Here is a 19,188-nt window from a genome sequence, read left to right on the forward strand (position 1 = left end):
TGCCCTTCAGCAGAGCCCCGATCCTTGGGGAGGGCCCCAATTCCTCGGGAGGGCTTGGCGGGGGCCCCCTGAGTCCAGCATCCTGGCCGGGTGGAGCTGAACTGCCACCCCAGCCGTGCCGGGCGGGTTCCGAGGGAGCAGAGGGGAGGGGACCCTCGGTGATGCAGGGATGGGCAGCCTGGGTGTCAGTGTGGGCACGATGGGACCCAGCTGCACCCAGTGCCCCAGTGGGTGCAGAGTTTTGGTGCTGGGCAAGAGGAACACAAGGAGGCAGCTCCAGGTCAATATGACCTCCCCAAAGCCCCCCAGCCGTGGGGAGGCGCAGCTCCTGCGCAGTGTGACGGGTGTACCCGCCACCCTCGCTCGCTTTACCGCATCCTCCTGCACCCACCACGTTCTGCTCCCCGTGGCCACTCCGGGATCCCGGCTGCCGTTCCACACCGGTGATGCAGCTCCCGGTCTGTGTCCCCAAGAGCCCCCGCAGCCTGCTCAACGCCGCCGTTTAAGGTCTGCAATACTCCCCGTAGCAGAAACGCACCGAAAAACACGGTGCGTGGGGGAGCTGAGGGACAGGAAGGGGCCGGACACGCAGAACAGCGTCCCCCGAGGACACCCCAGCACCCGCCCTCCCGCGGCAACACCCCCGGGCCACTGGCACCGGGCTGGGGAAGCGTACCCGGCTCCCACGCGTGTCCGCGGGGTTGAGCAGGACCGGGAGGGAACCCGGGTGGGGGGGGCGCTCCGGACCCACGGCCCGTGCACGCGCGGCCGCGCCCCGCGCGCGCTCCCGCCCGAGCTGCGGCGCCCCCTGGCGGGCGCGGTGCCGACCCCAGCGCTCACCCCGCGCCCCGAGCGGCACCGGGAGCGGGGCCTCGAACCGGGGGGTCGGAACGAGCCCCACCCAGCCTCGCCGCGCACCCCTCAAACGGGAGGAGCTCGGTACCGAGCGGTGATTTCACCTGCCCCACCCCGGTACCGCACAGGTGCGCCCGAGCGCCTCCGTGATTCCCCCGGTAACCCCCCCACGAGCAGCGCCCGCCCTATTCCCGCCGCGGCCCCGAGGCGAGAACGGGGAAGGGACAACGCTCGCCCAAGCACCGGCACCGGGAGGGGCGGCCGCCGCGTTGCCCTTTTAAGAGAGGGGGACCGGGGCCGCCGCGCCCATTGTCGCCGCCGCGGGGCAGGGGGGGCCGGGCCGGTGCCGGTGCCGGCCCCGCGCTCTCCGGGGCGGGGCGGGAGTTGGGATGGCGCGGGGGGGGGGCACATTCCGCCGCGTTGCCGGGACACCCGTTGCCATGGCGACCGGGCACTGCCGCCGGGGCTCGGCGCGCACCGCGCAGTTCCCACGGAACGGCCCGAGCGGCGGCGGCTCCGCTCCCTCCGGGCCGGCGGGAGGGACGGGATGCGGTGCAGTGTTGTGCTCTCGCCTACCAATATTGCACTCGTCCCGGCCTCCCGCCGCCCCGGGCTCCGCCGGTGGGACCGGCCCGGGCAGCGGGCTCCACCCCCCACCACCGCCACGACCACCGGGAGGACGGTGAAGGACGGAGCCGAGAGCACGGGGAGGGCGGGACCCCCCTTAGGAACCGGGCGCGCAGGCTAGAAAACACTTAAAACTTTATGGCCAGACTTCGGGCAGGGACCGCAGTACCGGGCAGCAGGGCGGGGGGGGCAGCCCCGCCACCCGCCCCGTTGCCGGCCGCAGGCGCCGGTTACCGGCAGTGCAAAGTCCGCGGGGGGCCGGGAGGGGGCCCGGCCGGGAGGGGCTGCAGGGCGCGGAGCGCCCTTGGGTGCCGCTGGTGCGGGGAGGCGGGGGGGGTCCGGACCGGGCACGGCCGCTCACTCGCGTCCCTCCAGCAGGAACCGGCGGAAGGGCTCGAAGTCGGTGGGGATCGTGTCTGCGGGTCGAGAACGGGGTGGGGGCGTCAATAGCCGGGGAGGGGCCAAGCCCCGGTAAAGCAAGAAAGCCCCCCAAGCTCCCGGCCGAGGACCGACGGACCGACCCCGGCAGCAGGGGCGACGGGGGAAGATGCTCCATGAGCCCCCGGCCCGGTGCGGGGCGGCCCCGGTGTCCCCGCGGGGGGTTCCCGGTGCTCACCGTTGCAGCGGTACTGCAGGTTGGACCAGATGATGTTCTCCTGGGAGAAGCAGAAGACCCCCAGCCGCCCCCCGCGCATGGTGGTGTCGATGATCACCCCGGAATCAGCCACCAGCTGCGGGCCCTCGTACAGCCGCACCCTGCGCGGGGAGGAAAACGGCCCGACCCGGGGGGGTCAGCGGGGGACCGGGACCCCCAGCGGGGCCAGCACCGGGCGTCCCGTCCCGGGAATAGGGTGGGGGCACCGGGCTGGGAACGGGGCATCCCGTCCCGGGGTAGGATGGAGACACCGGGCTGAGAACGGGGCATCCCGCCGGGGTTGGACCCCCGGACCGGCCCCCCCCCCACCCCCCGCCCCGTGGCCGGGATGGAGCCCCCCGCGCCGCCCCCGTCCCGGCCCTGCAGCTTTTGTGGGGCGTTTTGCATGTGAAAGGCGCCGGCGGCCGGCGGGGTCGCCATGGCGACGGGACAATGGCCGCGGGGGCCCGGCGGGGCGGACGGGCCCGGCCTGCGGAGCCCCCCCCAACCACCACTGCCGCCCCGACGGGATCCTTAAAGGGGAAACGCTCCCGAGGCCGCACCCGGCGCTGGACCCCTCCCCGTGGCCGGCATCCCCGCTCTGGGGTGGTCCTACCGGCGCTGGACCCCTCCCCACGGCCGGCATCCCCCCTCTGGGGTGGTCCCACCGGGGCTGGACCCCTCCCCACGGCCGGCATCCCCCCTCTGGGGTGGTCCCACCGGCGCTGGACCCCTCCCCACGGCCGGCATCCCCGCTCTGGGGTGGTCCCACCGGCGCTAGACCCCCCCCAGCCAGCATCTTCTCCCCCAGGGCTGTACCGCACCAGGGCTGGTGGCACCATCCCCACTGAGGGGGACCCGCATCCCAGCAACAGCATCCCCCACTGGTGTGGTCCCACCCGGGCTGTACCCCCACCCAACCGCCACCATCCTCCCTGTACTCCATGGCCCCCACCCCGGCCCTCGCTCACCTGATGTAGCCCACCTGGGGCCGGTGGGCCAGGTGCCAGCGGTAGGACGTCTTGTCCCGCCAGCCCACGTTGCGCGGGTCCTTCCAGAGCAGGCGGACGTGGTCGGGCGTGTGGCCCGTGTGCCACAGCGCGTTGCGCAGGTGCTCCCCGGGGCCCGTCGAGGATTTCACTGCCTGGGGGTGCGTGGGGTGTCAGGGGGACCCGACTTGGGGGGCCTGAGCCAGCCCATGGGGTGATCAGCGCCCACCTTGAGCTGCAGCCCCGGCTCGGCCACGGCGCGGAACGGGGTGGCCTGCCAGTACGTCTGCTCCGTTTGCTTCCACATCACCACGTAGAAGCTGGCGCTGTCCTGGTAGCTGAAGATGAAGCCGGCGTAGTCATCGTCAGTGACGGTGTTGACGTGGAAGGTGCCCTCGAAGTCCACCCCGTTGAAGGCCGTGTAGCCTACGGGTGGGGAAACGCTGCGAGAAACCACCTCGCCCCGCACGGGACCCTGCACCCCAGCTCCCTCCAGCCCACCCTTCACCCCTTTGTGGGACAAAGAGCCGGCTGTCACCCCCCCCAGCGCAGGGGACAGGAGCAGGGGACTGCCCCGCAGAGTCTGGGAGAGCATCTCTTACCAACAGCCAGCCCGGGGTCACTGTTCATGGTCTGCACGATCTCCATGCCCTGTGGGTGACAGCTGGGTGAGGGGTGTCCCCAGCACCCCCGGGGACCTCCCTGTCACCCTCTGCTCCCACCGCAATAGCACAGTCCTCAGAAACACGGGGGGCAGCACCCACACCTGGTTGAGGACGACCCAGTTGGGATCGATCTGGGCGTCCCCCTCGGGGTCGAGGATGACGGTCTGGTAGGCGCGGAAGTCGGTCAGCGTCACCTCGGCGCTCTCGGGGCACACGTCCAGCTGGTCCGCCACCGTGTCGTTGTCAAAGTCCTCCTCGCACACGTCGCCCACGCCGTTCCCTGGGGACACGCACCCTGGTCAGGGCCGCGCTGAGCCCCCGCGGCTCTGCCTCCTACCCGGTGCTCACCATCTGAGTCCTTCTGGTTGGGGTTTGGGATGAGGCGGCAGTTGTCTGGGCCGGGCGCCACGTAGTCGGGGATGCCATCGTTGTCGTCGTCATTGTCACAGTCGTCCCCCAGCCCATCGTTGTCCGAGTCCAGCTGGGAGCTGTTTGGGATCTCGGCGCAGTTGTCCTTGGTGTCCTGATGCCCGTCCCCGTCACTGGGAGCAAGGACAGGGTCAGAGCGGTGCCACAAACAAGGGACGTGTCCCTGTGTCCCGAGACTGTGTCCCAGCACCCTCCTGACCCTCAAGACCCCACTGTCCCTCCTCCTGGGCCCCCAAGCCAGGAACCCAGCTCAGCCCCAAGGAATAGGATGGGAAGGGATGTGACGCCGCAGCAGAACAGTCCCCACCTGTCCTCATTGGTGTCACAGGTGTCTCCTACCAGGTCACTGTCCATATCTGTCTGGAGGAGACCAGAGCCCTAGTTCAGCAGACACCCCAGGGCGAGGGGGCCCAGCCGTGCACAGGAGAACCCCCCATGTCCCCATCCACGCCCCCTCCCCAGCCTGGCCCCGGCCATACCTGAGTGGGGTTGCTCATTTCAGGGCAACTGTCACAGGCGTCCCCAACGCCATCCTCGTCCCGGTCCGTTTGCAGAGGGTTGGGCACCTTGGGGCAGTTATCCAGCATGTTGGGAATCCCTGCAAGGACAGCGCGGGGTGGGTGTCCTCGCCGTCCCCCCCAGCCCAGTGTGACAGCATCCCGGCTCCACCAGCACCCCCGGCCCCGCGCAGGCACCCGAGAGCCGCTCACCGTCCCCATCGATGTCATTGTCGCAAGCGTCCCCCTCGCCGTTGCTGTCCGTGTCCCGCTGGTCGTTATTGGGCACGTTGGGACAGTTGTCGCAGGCGTCCCCAAAGGAGTCGGTGTCTGAGTTCTGCTGGTCCTTGTTGGGGAAGAGCCGGCAGTTGTCCTGCGGGGAAGGGGACAGAGACGCCTGTGCTGCGCTGGCCGCAGTCCCGCAGCTCCTCCGGCACGCCCGGCGACACATCCCAGAGCCAGGAGAAGTATCTCGAGGGATCCGTCACCAAGCCAAAGCGTGTCCATCACGTCCCACCCTCCAAGCACAGTCACCTCCACATTCTTGATGCCATCACCATCGGCGTCATCGTCACACTGGTCCCCGATGCCGTCGTTGTCGGCGTCCTCCTGCCCCGAGTTTGGTGTCAGACGGCAGTTGTCCTGCAGGCACCGACGGTGTTAGAGATGGGGAGACACACAGCCCAGCACCCCGAGGATGCTGCTCCCCCCTCCAGAACACCCACCTGCTTGCAGTGCTTGTTGTTATCGATGCAGGGCAGGGGCTCGTCCGGGTAGCCGTCAAGGTCTGTGTCTTGCCCGCACACGTTGCCGTTGCCAGCCCAGCCCACGTTGCACTGGAAAAAGAAGAGATCAGGGGCAGGGAAGCGGGGAAAGGCCCTGGAAGGACCAACCGCTGCCCCTGGTGATGCCCTCGTGCCCCCCGGCTTCGCTGTCCTCCTGTCCCCCGCTCACCGCACAGGAAATTTCACCGTTCCTCTCAAACACGCAGACGCCGTTGATGTCGCAGGGGTTGGAGGTGGAAGTGCTGCAGGATTTCTGCGGGATGCAGCCGGACGTTTGATTCCCCACAAACCCCGACTTGCACGGGCCACACTTGTAGGAGCCCTGGGAGAGAGACAGAGAGAGGGACGGGCAGCATTCGCGGAGCAGAGCAGCCCCAAGTGCCGGGCAGGGGAGCGGGGCAGCTCCGCTCACCAGCGTGTTGGTGCAGATGGAGTTGGGGTCACAGCCCCCGTTGTTCCCGTCGTTGCATTCGTCAATATCCGTGCAAATCTGCGGGCAGCGCGGCAGGAACGGTCACCTAGGAGCTTTCCCTGCCCGCAGCTCTGCCCAGGAAAGGCGCCGTCCCCTGGCACCCCACATGGGGACCCCACGGCACCGCGCTCACCTGCTTGCTGGCCCTCGCGTAGTCAGCCCCCACGCCCGAGACGGTGTTGCCCCGATAGCCGCGGGGACAGGGCTCGCAGCGGAAACCGGGGGCTGTGTTGATGCACTTGGAGCCGGGGAAGCAGGGGTTGGCGTGAGCGCACTGTGGCACAGGGACAGAGAAAGGCTTCACCCTCCACATCACGGTGCCCACCACCCCAGAGTGTCTCATCAGGGCCCTTCCCTGGCTTGTGGATGCTCCGGGGCTTGGGTATTACATGCTGACCCAAGCCCAGGAGCTGCCCACCTCATTGATGTCGGCGCAGTGCGTGCCGTTGCCCTCCAGCCCCGGCGGGCACGGCCCGCAGCGGTACCCGGGGTACTCGTACGTCTCCATGCAGTCCACGCCGCTGAAGCAGGGGTTGGGGTTGCAGCGGGATCGGTGCTCGTGGAAACCTGAGAAGGGCCGGGCAGGGGGTGAGACGGGACGCCCCTGGGTCCCCCGAGGTGGGAGCAGAGCTTTGCCAGCACTCACCGCAGACCTGGCACTCCATGATGGTGTTGCGGATCAGAGACATCTCCTTCACCTGCGAGGCAGCAGAACGTGGAGCATCAGGGGGATGCGGTTTACTGGCTGGCACCCGCTCTGGGGCAAATCCAAGCCAGGGAAAGCCCACACTGCCCCACCGCCTCACCTGGTCCCTAATGTCTTCTCGCAGCTCAGTCAGGACCCGGTTGAAGAGCGTCAGCTGCGTGACCAGTGCCTTGGTCTGCTCGCCTGCCAGGAGCACAGAGGACAAGGTCAGCGCCAGGATAGACACAGCATCCTGGTGGCGTTGGCTGGGGGCTGCTCTGCCCCCCAGCACCAAAACAGGAGAGCAAGACAGTTGACTGTCCTTCCTCATCCTCCCCGGTCCTCACAGGACCCTTCCCATGCAGCGCACCCCGTGTGCCTGAGTGCACTCCACCCTGGGGCCCTGGGACAGGCTCTTCTGCCTCTGTGGAGCCCCAAATGTCTCCATCACCTTGGCAGGTGAAAGGGGGAAGCAGAAAGCGACTTACCCAGGATGGAGGCCAGCACGCTTGTCACTGCAAGGGGAGAGACAAGGTATTACTGAGCGCTGACCCCAAAGCGCAGCAGCGTCACCTTGCGTGGCTGCTCCTGGTCAGGGTGCGCACAGCCCCCCACACGGGGATGCAGGAGTGGGAGAGGCAGGAGCCCCGCTCTGTGCGACGAGCCGTCACCTCCCACCCTGACACGCACGTAGCACGCATGGGTGACCCCGTAAGCCCCCTGCGTTGTCCCTGCTCGGCGCAGGGTGCGGATGTGCTGTCACCTGCGCTGTGAATGGACTCGTCTCCTTGGAAAGGGCACTCGCTCAGGGCCCCGACACGGCTCATGGACCCTCCCAGGATCAGCTTCATCGACTCCACAAACCCCTGATGTACAAGGGGAGATGAAGTCAGCCACGGAGGGGTCTGCCTGTCCCTGAGGGCACGGGGGGGTGTGTATGACCTCCCCGGGGGGTCCTGACACTCACCTGCATCCTCTGGTACGCCTTCTGCCCCGTGCGCACCTCGATGGACTCCACCTCTGCCAGGGGGATCTCGGACAGCTCGGGCAGCCCCACGCTGGAGTCCATCTGCTTGCAGTCGACGTAGAGCTCCACGCTCAGCATGTCCCCGCGCAGCCCGCTCAGGCGCACTATGATGCTGTGGCTCTGCCCGTCCGCCACCTGCGCGTGCTGCAGGTTGACCGAGTGCAGCTTGTTGTCTTCCCGCAGGTAACGCACCAGCACTGCGGAGGAGCGAGAAGGGGACGTCACCTCTGTCCTCCAGCAGCCCCTGGGGACGCCGGTGCACCCGCCACTCTCCCCAGTGGGCCCCATGGATGGCAGGAATTTGGTCCCTGTCTCTGAGCATCACGGTAAGACCGGAGCCAGCACATCCCCATACAACAGACACCCACCTTTGTTGATTTTCCCCACCACGGAGACCTCCAGCCACTTCGTGTTGTCCTTCTTGGAATAGAGGCCAAAGAGGGTCCCCCCCTGCCTAGGGGGCAGGCGGAAGGTGGAGAGGAGGTAAACGTCATTGACGGTCAGGAGCTCCATCCGGATCTTGTGCGTGATGCTGGCCATCTGCCGGGCCTCGCTCACCATCAGCAGGTCAATGACTGCGGGAGCGAGCGCGGGGGTCACACCCTGCCCGGCAGCTCAGACCTGGCCGCAGGAACCCGAGATGCACCGCGGCCCGGCCCACCGAAAACCCCACCAAGGGCAAAGGGGGAGTCCCTGGATGACCGGGACCCCGGTCGGGGGGGGCAACGGGGAAGCCCCGAAAGCTCCGAGCCCCGCCCAGCCGCGGCCCCGCGCGGTGGCGCTCCAGCACCGGCACCGCCGGGAGGGACCCGCGGAGCAGCGGCTCAGCGGGGTCCCCGGCTCGGAGCCTGCCCTGCTCCCCACCTCTGCTCCCGGGATTTCCCCGCGGGGGCGGCCCCGAGCATCTCGGTCGCTGAAAGAAGCGGTCCGGCCCCGTGGGATAGCGGAGGGGAGGACGCTGCTCGCGTGGAGCTGCGGGGGCAGCGCGGAGCGCCCCCGGTCCAGGTCCCGGTGGACGCCGCGGAGTAAAAACCGCAGCCGCCCCGTTAAGGCGCAGCGGGACCGGGAACCCTTGCAGGGTCTGCACGGCCGTCGGCACCGGCCCGGGACGCTCCGGGGAAGCACGGAGAGCCCGGTCCCGCCGCTGCACCGCTGCCCGCCTGCTCCGTGCAAGCGCACCGGGCAGACCGGGAGGAGTCCCGGTCCCGCAAGCCCCATCCGCGCACCGCGGCCCCGGGAGCCCCCGCTGACCTCCCGCCGCCCCGAGCCGACTTCAGGACCGGTGTCCAGGCGCGGCTGTGTGTCCCTGCCCCGAGCTGCCCCCGGGCACAGCCGACCCTGGGGGGTGCCGGCGGCCGCCCCGAGCTCCGGGGATGAATGTCCCTCTGTCCCCAGCTGTCCGCAGCCCGGGTGCCAGACCTCCCAGGGCGAGCAGAGCCGCTGTCAGCCGCCCCAAGCTGGGGAGCGGGACAGCAGAGAGGGCCCGGGGGTCCCCGGCTGGCGGCAGCGGGACCAGGGGGACTCCAGCCGTCGCCTCCCGGTTGGCAACGGACCGGGCGCCCCGTCTGCCTCGCCCCGTCGCCGCCCCGGGGCCCGGCCCGGCAGCAGCCCTTACCTTGCAGCCCGTGACGAGCCGCCCCGGCGGCGCCCAGCAGGAGCAGCGCCAGCAGCGCACCGAGCACCGGGCCCCCCGCGGCCGCCGGTACCCCCATGCCGCCGGTGCCGCCGGTGCGGAGCGGAGCGCGGCGGGGCGGGGTGGCGCGAACGGGGAGGGGCCGGCGCTGCCGGCGAGGAGGAAACAAAGAGCCGTCAATCACGGGCGCGCATCCCCGGGACCCCGGCGGGCGCTCGGCCGCGGCGGCCCGGCCGCGGCCCCGGCGGCGGAGAGGAGCGGGGCGGGGCGCGGCGCAACGAGCCCGGGGCTGCGGGCGACCCACCGGCCGCCCTGGCACTGCCCGCCTCTGGCGCAGCTCCCGCTCACAGAAATTGAGTGTGGCAGGCGCCGGTTCACCGGGAGGTCAGGCAGTCTGGGGCCGCCTTCTTGCGAGCTAGAGCCGCCCCAGCAGCGCCGGAGCATCCCAGCCCGGGAGATCCAGGAAGCGCCACCGAGGGTGCGGGGATGCTTTGCCCGGAGTGCCCCGCGGTGAGCTGCCAACCCCCGGGCCGGGCGGCGCTCCCCGGGGCAGGCGGACCCCCCGGGGCAGGCGGACCCCCCGGGGCAGGCGGACCCCCCGGGGCAGGCGGTGCTCCCGGTGCGGGAGAGGAGCGAGGAGAGCCAGCCCGCCTGGAGAGCGCTCAGCAGCATAAATCAGCGCCGGGATCCGGCCCAACTCCCGGAGCAGCACCATGAGCTCATCCCGGGAACTCCTTCCCCTCCGCCCCAGGCAGCGGGGAGGGGGAGCGGCGGCACCGCTGGAGCCCCCGCCGTGGCTCTGGGCGGCGGTGGCAGCGCGGTGCCCCGCGGGCAGCGTCCGAGCCCGCCCGTTGCCACCGGAGCCAGCCCGGGGATGCTCGGACCGGTCGAGCCGTTTTCCCGCTGAGCACCGGCCAAGGCGGGCGGGCGGCCCGCGGTGTCCCGGTTGTGTTTACTCCTGTTTCCCCGGGCTCCATAACAACGGAGGGGGCGGGGGGGCGCCCCAGCCCCGTTCCCCCGGCTCCAGCTCCGCGCCAGCGGCTCAACGCACGCCAGCGAGCCCGGGTAACGGCGGGTAACGGAGCAGGGGGGCCGGTCCCCAGCCGCGCAGCGGGAGTTTTCTCTCCGCCCCTGTTTTCAATCCATGGAAACACGCGGAGCGGGTCCAGGGACCCGCCAAGCGCAGCCCCCCCCGCCCGGAGAGTCCGCGGAGCCCCGGAGCGGCCCCGGGGCCGGTGCCGCGGGAGCCGCCGGGGCCGCCCCGCGGTGGGGGCGGGCGGAGCCGGGCCCGTGTGGTTCCGGGTCGGGCGGGAAGATGGCGGCGCCCATGGAGCTGTTCTGCTGGACCGGGGGCTGGGGGCTGCCCTCGGTGGACCCCGATTGCCTGGCCGTGCTGGTGAGCGGCGGCGGGAGCGGGGCGGGGAGCGGCGGGGCCGGGGCCGGTGCGTCCCGTCCGGCCGAGCCCCCGCTCGCCTTCCCCTCTCTTGCAGACGTACGCGCGGTTCACGGGGGCACCGCTCAAGGTGCACCGGGTCACCAGCCCCTGGAGGAGCCCCTCCGGTAAGGGCCGCCCCCCGCACCGGGGATACCGGCACCGGCCGGCAGCCGGGACTGCGCAGCGCTGCACCCCGGGAGCGCCCGGTGCCCCCCACCCCGTCGCTCCCCCTGCCCCATTGCGAACCACATCACCCCATTGCACCCCTCTGCTCCGTGGCGCACCCCCCGCCTCTTTGCACCCCCCACCTTGTGCTGTTGCCCGTCCCTTGCATCACTGCACCCCCTTCACCCCACTGCACCCCCTTCACCCCATTGCACCCCCTTCACCCCATTGCACCCCTCCTTCACCCCCTTGCACCCCACTGCACTCCTCCTTCACCCCATTGCATTCTCCTCACCCCATTGCACCCCAGTACGCTCCCCTCTCACCCCACAGCTCTCCCCCATCACCCCATTGCACCCCACTGCACTCCCCTCTCACCCCATTGCATTCCCCTCACCCCATTGCAGCCCACTGCACTCCCCCATCACCCCATTGCATCCCTCCCACCCCATCACACCCCCTCACCCCATTGCACCCCACTACACTCCCCCCTCACTCCATTTTATCCCCCTCAGCCCATCGCACCCCCCTGCCCCATCTCACCCCCTCCAAGCCATCGCCCCCGCCACGTCCCATCGCACGCAGCTTCATCCTCTCGCCCATCACTGAGTCCCCCGGCCCCACTTTCTGCACCCCCCCCCCCGCCACATGCGCCTCCGCCTTGTGCTCCCTCTGCCAAACGCGGGGTCCCCCCACCCCAGCACAGCCCCCCCCCCGCACCCGGTGGCACCGCCACCCACAGCCCCCGTCCCCCTGCCCGCAGGGTCCCTCCCTGCACTGAAGACGCGGGACAAAGGCACCATCTCCAAAACGCAGCAGATCATAACCCACCTCAGGAAACAGGTACGGGGGGGATGAGGGGCACCCCTGCCCCAGGCTGGGGGGCACTGGGAGAAGAAGGGGGCGCTATCGCGGTTGCCCAATAATTCCTGACCGGATCATGGCCATTGCAGAAGTATAACGCCGACTACGACCTCTCGGCCACGCAAGGTGCGGACACGCTGGCTTTCGTGTCCCTGCTGGAAGAGAAACTGCTGCCGGTGCTGGTGAGCATCCCCATGGAACAACATCTGAGGGAGGGACACGGGGGAGGTGGCCGGATCCCCCCCTTGGAGGGGTGCTGGTGGGCTCAGGCGTGCACCCACCAGAAAATGCTGCAGGCAGCAAAATCCTGGGGACATGGAGCATCAGGCGCAGGGATCAGGGCGCCGGGGGTCGTGCAGCCAGGGCTGGGGTCTGGGCTTCACCCTGGTGCTGCGGGGACGCCAGCCCTGCCGCGACCTGGGCACGGATCGTCCCCCGCTGCAGATCCACACGTTCTGGGTGGACGCGAAGAACTACGTGGAGCACACGCGCAAGTGGTACGCGGAAACCGTCCCCTTCCCGCTCAACTTCTTCCTGCCCAACTGCATGCACAAGCGGCACGTGGAGCGGCTGCAGCTTCTCTGGGGAGACGGCTACATGGAGGACGAGGAGAAGCTGGAGAAAGAGGTGAGGGGAGGTGGTCTGGGCACGGTGGGTCCTTGGTGGGGCGCAGCGCTCGCCCCGGCTGAGCGCCCCTTGCCCTTAGTCTGCGGGGTGGGTGACAACCCTCTGTCCTTCCGCAGCTCTACCGGGACGCTCGGGAATGCCTGACGCTCCTGTCCCAGCGCCTCGGCTCCCAGAAGTTCTTCTTCGGAGACTCGTAGGTGGCTGTAGGGCCAAAAGGTGCTCGGGGGCACCAGAGCCCCTGGCAATCGTGGTGGAACGTGGGGAAGCCGCGGCAAACACGCGGGGTGGGATCGTCCTGCTGCTCCCGTCCTCACCTGGGGGGCTCTGGAGGAGGTTGGGCTGGGGGTGACCGCGGCGTCCGGGTGGCTTTGGGCGGTGACAGCGGGACGAGGGACCGTGCCCCAGCGCAGTCTCTGTGCCCCAGGCCGGCCTCCCTCGACGCCTTGGTCTTCAGCCGCCTGGCGCCGCTCCTGAAGGCCAAGCTGCCCAACGGGAAGCTGCAGCAGCACCTCAAGTCCCTGCAGAACCTGTGCAACTACTGCACCTCCATCCTCAGCCTCTACTTCCCCTGGGACGGAGGTGAGATGTGACCCCCTCCCCGCCTCGCCCCACGGTGACCCCTCCCCATGCACACCCCGGCTCTGTGTCCCCAGGTGACCCCCCAGCCGGCGCCCCGCGGACCGTGGGTGCCGAGGGCGGCGAGGCGGAGGAGGAGCCCCACAAACGGCGCAACCAGCTGCTGTCGGTGGTGGTAGGGCTGGCGGCCATGCTGGCCTACGCCTTCCTGAGCGGCATCGTCTCCATCCAGCGCGGCAGCGCGGGGCCGGCTGCCCGCCAGCCCATCGCCATGGAGGAGGAGGAGGAGGAGGAGGAGGAGTGAGGAAGAGCCGCCCAGTCCTTGCTCCCCCTGCTCCCTTGGGACTGTTTTTACACCGTGAGCGTGGCAGCATCTCTCCGCGTCCCGGCGGGAATCGCAGCCCTCCGCCGCGCCAATAAACCTGCCCCTGTCTCCACTGGCACCCTCGTGTCCTCCCAGCAAGCTCAGGGCTCTTCCCAGTTGCCCCAGTTGCCCAGCTGGAGCGCTGCCCCGTTGCCCACCCCGATCCCGCACCGGCGGCTCTGCCGCCACCTCAGGGCTCCCTGGGGACAGGGTGAAGGGGACACCCACTGGTTTGCCATCCTAAAACCATCTGTGGGCATCTCAGCAGAGCCCCCCATCCCTTTTCCAGCAGCTGGGGGGGCCGAGCCCTCCGCTGTTCCCCTCTGCAGCATCCCTGCCCTCCTGTTGTGGGGCAGAGTCGCCACCAGGTCCCGTGGGGCTGGTGTCCCCCACAGCCACTCTGCTGGCACCCCGTGTCCCTGAGAGCTGCGGCACAGCCAGAACCAGCAGCACAACCAGCAGCTCCTGGGCAGGATGCAACCCCGACGCGGGAGGGATGCCCGGAGCCCAGCGCTGCAGCAGGAATCCCTCCGGCGCTGACAGCTCTGTTTGCATTCCCCCACGCTTGCCAGCAACAGGGAGTTCCTCGCAGCTGGCACTGCCAAAAAGCACGTCCCGCGGTCCGCGCGGCGCGGCCAGCGGGGCCACGTGGGGCCGCGGAGGAGGACGTGGGGCGGCCGTCCAGGTACCGCGTGTCCCGGCAGCGCCGCGCCGCTCCCCGGGGACACGCGGCGTGGGGCTCGGCCCCGGCGCTGCGGTTTCTCCTCTGGCCGCTGCCGCTTTCCGAGCGCGCAAATGGAAACGCGGCGTCCGGCCAGGCTGGCCTGTGCGCACACAGCCCGCGCTTGTTCGGCCGCTGTGACACCCCCGGGGGGCTGGCTGGGCGCGGGGTCCCCCTATACGTGTCCCCCGGATGAGTGTGATGGCTGGGGGGGGCGGGGTGGAGGGGCAGCGTTTTGCCAGCACGGAGCCGCAGCGCCGGGGCCAACCGCGGAGCCTCCCCCACGCTGGCCCAGTTTGAGGGGCCCCAGTGGGAGGGGGATGACTCAGTGCAGCCCCCCCTCTTCGTGCCCGTTCCCCCCCATAACGTCACTCGGGAAGTATGTGCCCGACGCTCCCGGTTCCCATTAGCCGGGGCGGGGGGGCTGGTGGCTGTTTCGGCAGGAGAAACCGCAGCACGCGGCCGCCTGCTCCGGCCGGGGGGAGAAGCCAGAGCTGCCGACGTCAGGGCCTTGTGCTACATGCCGGCTGCCGGCGCCGTGTCCCTGCCAGCGCCCGGTCCCTGTCCTCCCTTGGGGATGCTGCTATAGGCGGCGGGGACAGAGATGCCACCCCTCGGGGTGATGGGTTTGGTGCCCCACAGAACCCATGGACAGGCGCGATGGGGCCCGCGGGGCTCAGCAGGTACCAGCACCAGCGGGTGCGCAGGCGAGGTTGTAGAAAACCTGTTTATTTTATGACAACATCTAGAAAAGAGCGGACGGCGCGTTCCTCAGATCAAACGGGTCCCTGGGGGCGTTGTGGGGCTGCTCTGCAGCCTCAGCCCCCCACGCAGGGACCTGTCCCCAAGTCCCCAAGCCCTCCACCAGCGTCACCCTCCCAGTGCCAGCACCTTCCTCCATCGCCGCGCTACGCCGGCTGCTTCCACAGGAACGTCTGGATGGAGTCGCTGGGAGCCGTGGCCTCGATGGAGCCCACGCGGGGGTCGGAGATCCCGAAGGACACGTCGGCGGGGGAGCTGCGGGGATGGAGGGGTCAGAGGGGGCAGGGGGGGCGGGGAGCCGGGGCGCGGGGCTGAGCCGCTCACCGGTTCAGGACCACCAGGACGACGGCACCGTCAGGGCGCAGGAAAGCTGAGTGCTCCAGGTTGCACCAGCGGCACTTCTTGGAGACGCTGAGCCCCACGCGCTGCGAGCCCTCGGGGATGAACTTGCTGTGGGGAGAAGGATTGTGACCCCCGTCCCAGGCTGGTGACAACCCCTGAGCCCCCCCACTCCGCCCATGACCCACCTGAAGTGCCCCAGGTGGTAGAACATGGGCTGCTTGTAGAAAACATCCTTGCTGCTGTCCACGATGACGGGGCTGTCCACGTAGTTCTTGCTCCAGTTGGGTCCCCCCTCCAGGTCCAGGGCCAGGTTCCAGTCGGTCCAGCCGGTCACGTAGTTGTTGAGGTTCTGTAACGGGGCAGGTGACAGCAAATGAGCCGCGCTGGCGGTGGGGTTGTTCGGTGACATCCGCGCTCCCCAGCCAGCCCTACCGTCAGGATGCTGTGACTGTACTTGCTCCCGCGGTCCCAGTCACCCAGCACCACCCTGGGCTCCCAGAAATAGGAGCCGGTGGAGGCTTCGGTGGACAGGAGGAAATAATCCGGGAAGAGGTGATGGGTGATGGAGAGCGTGAGGTCAATGGGTGCCAGGAAGTCCAGGTACCAGTGGATGCCAATGCCACTGATGTAGCCGGCGGCCACGGGGTCTTTGAGCACCTGATAAGAGAAAGGACTCACCAGTGCTGGGACACCCGCTGTGGGGCTGGGAAATCTCCCATGGGGGTGGGAAATCTCCCGTGGGGGTGGGAAATCTCCCGTGGGGACTCACCACTTGTGCCCAGTAAGGCAGCATCACCCGCTGGTCGTCCAGGATGATGAGGCGGACGTGGCGGTGGGAGCTGTTGGCCAGCGCGGGGCCCAGGTCGCGCGCGATGAAGTCCCGCTGGTGCTCGGGGGAGAAGCCCAGGCACTGGAAGGGGTAGAAGACGATCTCGCCGGCCGTGGGCTCGTTCCCCGCCGTCACCGCCCAGAAGGTCAGGTTATATTTGGCGTATTCATCCAGGAACCTGCACACGGAGGCAAGATGGTGAAGGGCCCCATCGCACCAGCCCCGGGCACGGTGACCCCGGCGCCCACCGCGCTCCCATGGCCCCTCACCGAATGAAATACTTGGCCCAAGCCTGGTGGTACTTGTCCCCGGGGCTGCCCTTCAGTGTCCCCCTCCCTGTCATGGCGCCATTCGTCTTCATCCACACCGGGGATGTCCAGGGGCTGGCGTAGAGTGACAGTGGCCGCTTGGCCATCGCCTGGGCTGCCCGGAGGATGGGGATCTGGGGACAACCGGGATGGCAGCGAGCTCAGGGGGTCTGCCCCACTGTTGGCAGCATAGGACGAGTCCTCTCCCTCCCCATCATTGGGAAGACGCTTCCCCATCCCATCCCATCCCATCCCATCCCATCCCATCCCATCCCATCCCATCGTGCTCACCTTCATCTGCGTGTCCTCCTCTGTCAGATTAAAATGCTTCAGCTGGAAGTCGCCCACGGCATCAGCGTAGGTGTAAAGGCGGACGGAGAAGTCGGTGCTGGCCATGGGGACACGCACGAGGTTGTACTCGATGCCTGGGGACAGGACAGGCGGCCATGGGCACCCGTGCAGGTCCCTCCATCTCCCATCAGCCTCCCAGCCCCTCAGCACAAGTCTCAGCAGCCAGACCCCCATCGGGGGGGCTGGACAGACTGACCCCTTTACCCAGCAGCATCTCACCTTCCTCGGAGAAATAGGAGCGGAGCAGGTGGTTCTGGGCATCCTTGGACAGGGACTGGATGTTGATGGCAGCCGAGTCGGTGACGGAGCCGCCAAAGCCCTTCACCTTCTGGTACCGCTGCGCCGTGTCCAGAGTGAGGTGGAAATCTGCAGGGGACAAGCAGCGTCGCTGCCGCCGCGCGGTGACGGCGTTTGTCCCGCGGCACACGGGTGGGCGCCGGCCCTGGCGGTACCTGGGGTCTCGGCGTTTTGCTGGAAGCTCCCCTGGCTGCGCTCCAGCCGCTTGCCGGCCTTGCTGCTCTCGTACTTGACGTAGGTGCCCGGGGCCGGCAGCACCACGGGGTCCAGCGTGTCGCAGTACGTGGCGCTGCAGGCGCACACATGTGAGCCGTGACCGAAGTCCTTGGCGTTGCAGGGACGGCCACCTGTGGCACAAGGAGACACCGGGCAGGCACAGAGGGTCGTGGCAGGCACCTAGCTCACCCTCTCCACCCGCCACGGCCACCAAACCCGTGGCTTTGTTGCCTCGAACCGCTGACCTCAGCTTGGGGACGCGGCACCAGCACTTACCCGCTGCCTGCGCCACCGCCTGCGCCAGCAGGAGCCAGCGCAGGACGCCGGCACACCCAGGCCTCATGGCAGCTCTGCTGTGGCACGGCTCGGCTCAGACGGACGCCGACGGCAAACACCGGTGCTGGGAACAGAGCAGCGGGTGTCAGCAACCGGCTCCTCTCGCCCTGTCCCAGCGCCACAAAGGGACAGGAACCCAGCGCAGGGACAGCCCTGGCGCCCCAACGCCTTGGGGAGCACCAGCACCCCCGGCCACCCCGTCTGGTCCCCGCAGTCCCAGCCCAGCCCTCGCCCTCCCTCCTGCCCCGTCGATGCCCGTGGATGTTTCTGGCCGCATCCCGGCCGGGGTGCATCTCCCCAGGCGTGTGCCACCCCGGCATTCCCGGCCGCCCGCGCCGGCTGTACCCGGCAGCTCAGTTCACTCCCATCATCTCCCTCCCACTCCTTCTCCCTCCTTGCGCATCCCGTGGCTGTGTCACGCCATGCCATACCGTGCCACCACACGTCCCCACTGCCTCCTGAGCTGCCGCCGGCGCAAACAGCTCCACACCCCAAACCCGTGAGCGTGACAGCCAGAACAATTTGGGGGTCCAGCCTCTGCCACAGAGGGTCCCGCGTGTCCCTGCTCGCTGTGGGTGCTCGCACCCTTCCCCATCATTCCCGTGATGCCGCTCAACGGGCCGGGGAAGTGCCACCTCCACACCTTGGGACCGCGGTGCCAGGCTGCTGTCCCCAGGGAGGCGAGGAGGGGACAGGGCCAAGCCACTGCTCCCGTGCGGGATGGGGACCAGGGCCAGGCAGGACAACCTGCACCCACCCCTGCCCAGGCGCGATGCCCAGCCAGCGCCGCGGGCACGGCCTCAGCACCATCCCACCGCCTGGGGACCGTCCCCACCGATGGATGAAGCCGCTTCGGACGCGGGGTACTCACCTGCTGCCAGAAATCCCTCTCGCCGCGTCTCTGCCGGCAGTGTGGCGGCAGGACCTGCTTTCTGGCCACGCCGGGAGGAGGCGGCAGCGGCCGGTGGAGCAGGAAAGGTGAGTCCGGGAGGTGCCGGCTCATGGGACTCAGTGCATTTGAAGAGGAGCCCGGGGATGATTTTGCAAGCTCTCCCCGATGAGAACTTTCACCACCCACCGCAGCATTTGCAAAGCTCTCCTCGAACACATCCCAGCAGCCAGAGGGGAGCCGGGGGGGTCGCAAGGTGCCCACCAGCTCCCCGTGTCACTCGCGTCCCGACGCTTGTGGCTGCACCAGCTGCTTTCCCGGTGTGGGCAGAGGCACTGCGGGGAGCCCCGCGAGCTGCCAGCGTGGCGGGGACAATGTCACCCACTCCTGCCACCCCGCTGAGAAGGCGACGGGCTCAGGTGCTGCTCGCCAGGGTCCCGCTCGCCCCCACCATGGGGCTGTGCCCCCAGTGCCCGCGGGCAGGTTGGGTGGAGCGGGCTGCAGCAGCTTTATCGCCTGCAAAACAAGTCTGGGCTCCACACCTTTTAATTTGGGTGTCTTCCTAATTGCAGGCACCTACCTGGCAGGGGAAAGGAGGGGGTTGGAGCCGTGGGAGAGGTGGGGTCTGCCCAGCCTGGCCCTGGTGTCCCCTGACACCGCTTGGGAGGGTGACCCTCACCTGGGGACCACAAGGACCCCCCAGCACAGGCTGCAGATGCTGGGGACGATTCCTCCAGCTCTCCACCCCTTGCCCTCAGCACCGAGGATGCTGCATCCCTCGCTTTCCCCATTGGCACTTTGGCACAGA

The 19,188-nt window shown here is 69.1% G+C and overlaps 3 protein-coding genes across 3 annotated transcripts; 1 reads left to right on the forward strand and 2 right to left on the reverse strand.

Moving 5' to 3' along the window:
• Positions 1–1,839: 1,839 nt before the first annotated feature.
• On the reverse strand, positions 1,840–9,742 carry THBS3 (thrombospondin 3; the record flags this gene model as incomplete). The annotated part of the gene is given in 24 exon segments (XM_080361146.1): positions 1,840–1,898; positions 2,099–2,238; positions 3,088–3,260; positions 3,335–3,531; positions 3,708–3,756; positions 3,872–4,050; positions 4,119–4,312; positions 4,507–4,559; positions 4,679–4,797; positions 4,910–5,069; positions 5,231–5,338; positions 5,422–5,532; positions 5,651–5,803; positions 5,894–5,971; positions 6,087–6,227; positions 6,372–6,528; positions 6,530–6,651; positions 6,760–6,842; positions 7,127–7,153; positions 7,402–7,504; positions 7,606–7,862; positions 8,034–8,240; positions 9,281–9,580; positions 9,583–9,742. Coding segments are annotated over 24 exon segments (3,330 nt in total).
• An 869-nt stretch (positions 9,743–10,611) lies between these two features.
• Positions 10,612–13,352, forward strand: MTX1 (metaxin 1). The gene is made up of 8 exons (XM_080361160.1): positions 10,612–10,694; positions 10,789–10,858; positions 11,662–11,741; positions 11,852–11,944; positions 12,207–12,389; positions 12,506–12,582; positions 12,814–12,968; positions 13,043–13,352. The coding sequence occupies exons 1-8, from the start codon at positions 10,614–10,616 to the stop codon at positions 13,267–13,269; spliced, it is 966 nt and encodes a 321-aa protein (XP_080217286.1). The 5' UTR covers positions 10,612–10,613; the 3' UTR covers positions 13,270–13,352.
• Positions 13,353–14,958: 1,606 nt separating this feature from the next.
• On the reverse strand, positions 14,959–17,498 carry GBA1 (glucosylceramidase beta 1; the record flags this gene model as incomplete). Its single annotated transcript, XM_080361179.1, has 10 exons — positions 14,959–15,067; positions 15,137–15,262; positions 15,340–15,503; positions 15,587–15,811; positions 15,924–16,161; positions 16,253–16,425; positions 16,583–16,716; positions 16,862–17,008; positions 17,095–17,286; positions 17,432–17,498. 10 exons carry the CDS (start codon positions 17,496–17,498, stop codon positions 14,959–14,961), a joined length of 1,575 nt encoding a protein of 524 aa, XP_080217305.1.
• Positions 17,499–19,188: the final 1,690 nt, after the last annotated feature.

Source organism: Nesoenas mayeri (genome assembly GCF_963082525.1).
Source record: "Nesoenas mayeri genome assembly, chromosome: 30".
NCBI classification, from domain to species: domain Eukaryota; kingdom Metazoa; phylum Chordata; class Aves; order Columbiformes; family Columbidae; genus Nesoenas; species Nesoenas mayeri.

Bases quoted from the DNA above. Each gene is read 5' to 3' on its own strand.
- MTX1 (XM_080361160.1), top strand. From the start codon at position 10,614: ATGGCGGCGCCCATGGAGCTGTTCTGCTGGACCGGGGGCTGGGGGCTG. The intron at 10,695-10,788 runs GTGAGCGGCGGC...CCTCTCTTGCAG, and splicing joins CCGATTGCCTGGCCGTGCTG to ACGTACGCGCGGTTCACGGG. The intron at 12,583-12,813 runs GTAGGTGGCTGT...TCTGTGCCCCAG, and splicing joins AAGTTCTTCTTCGGAGACTC to GCCGGCCTCCCTCGACGCCT.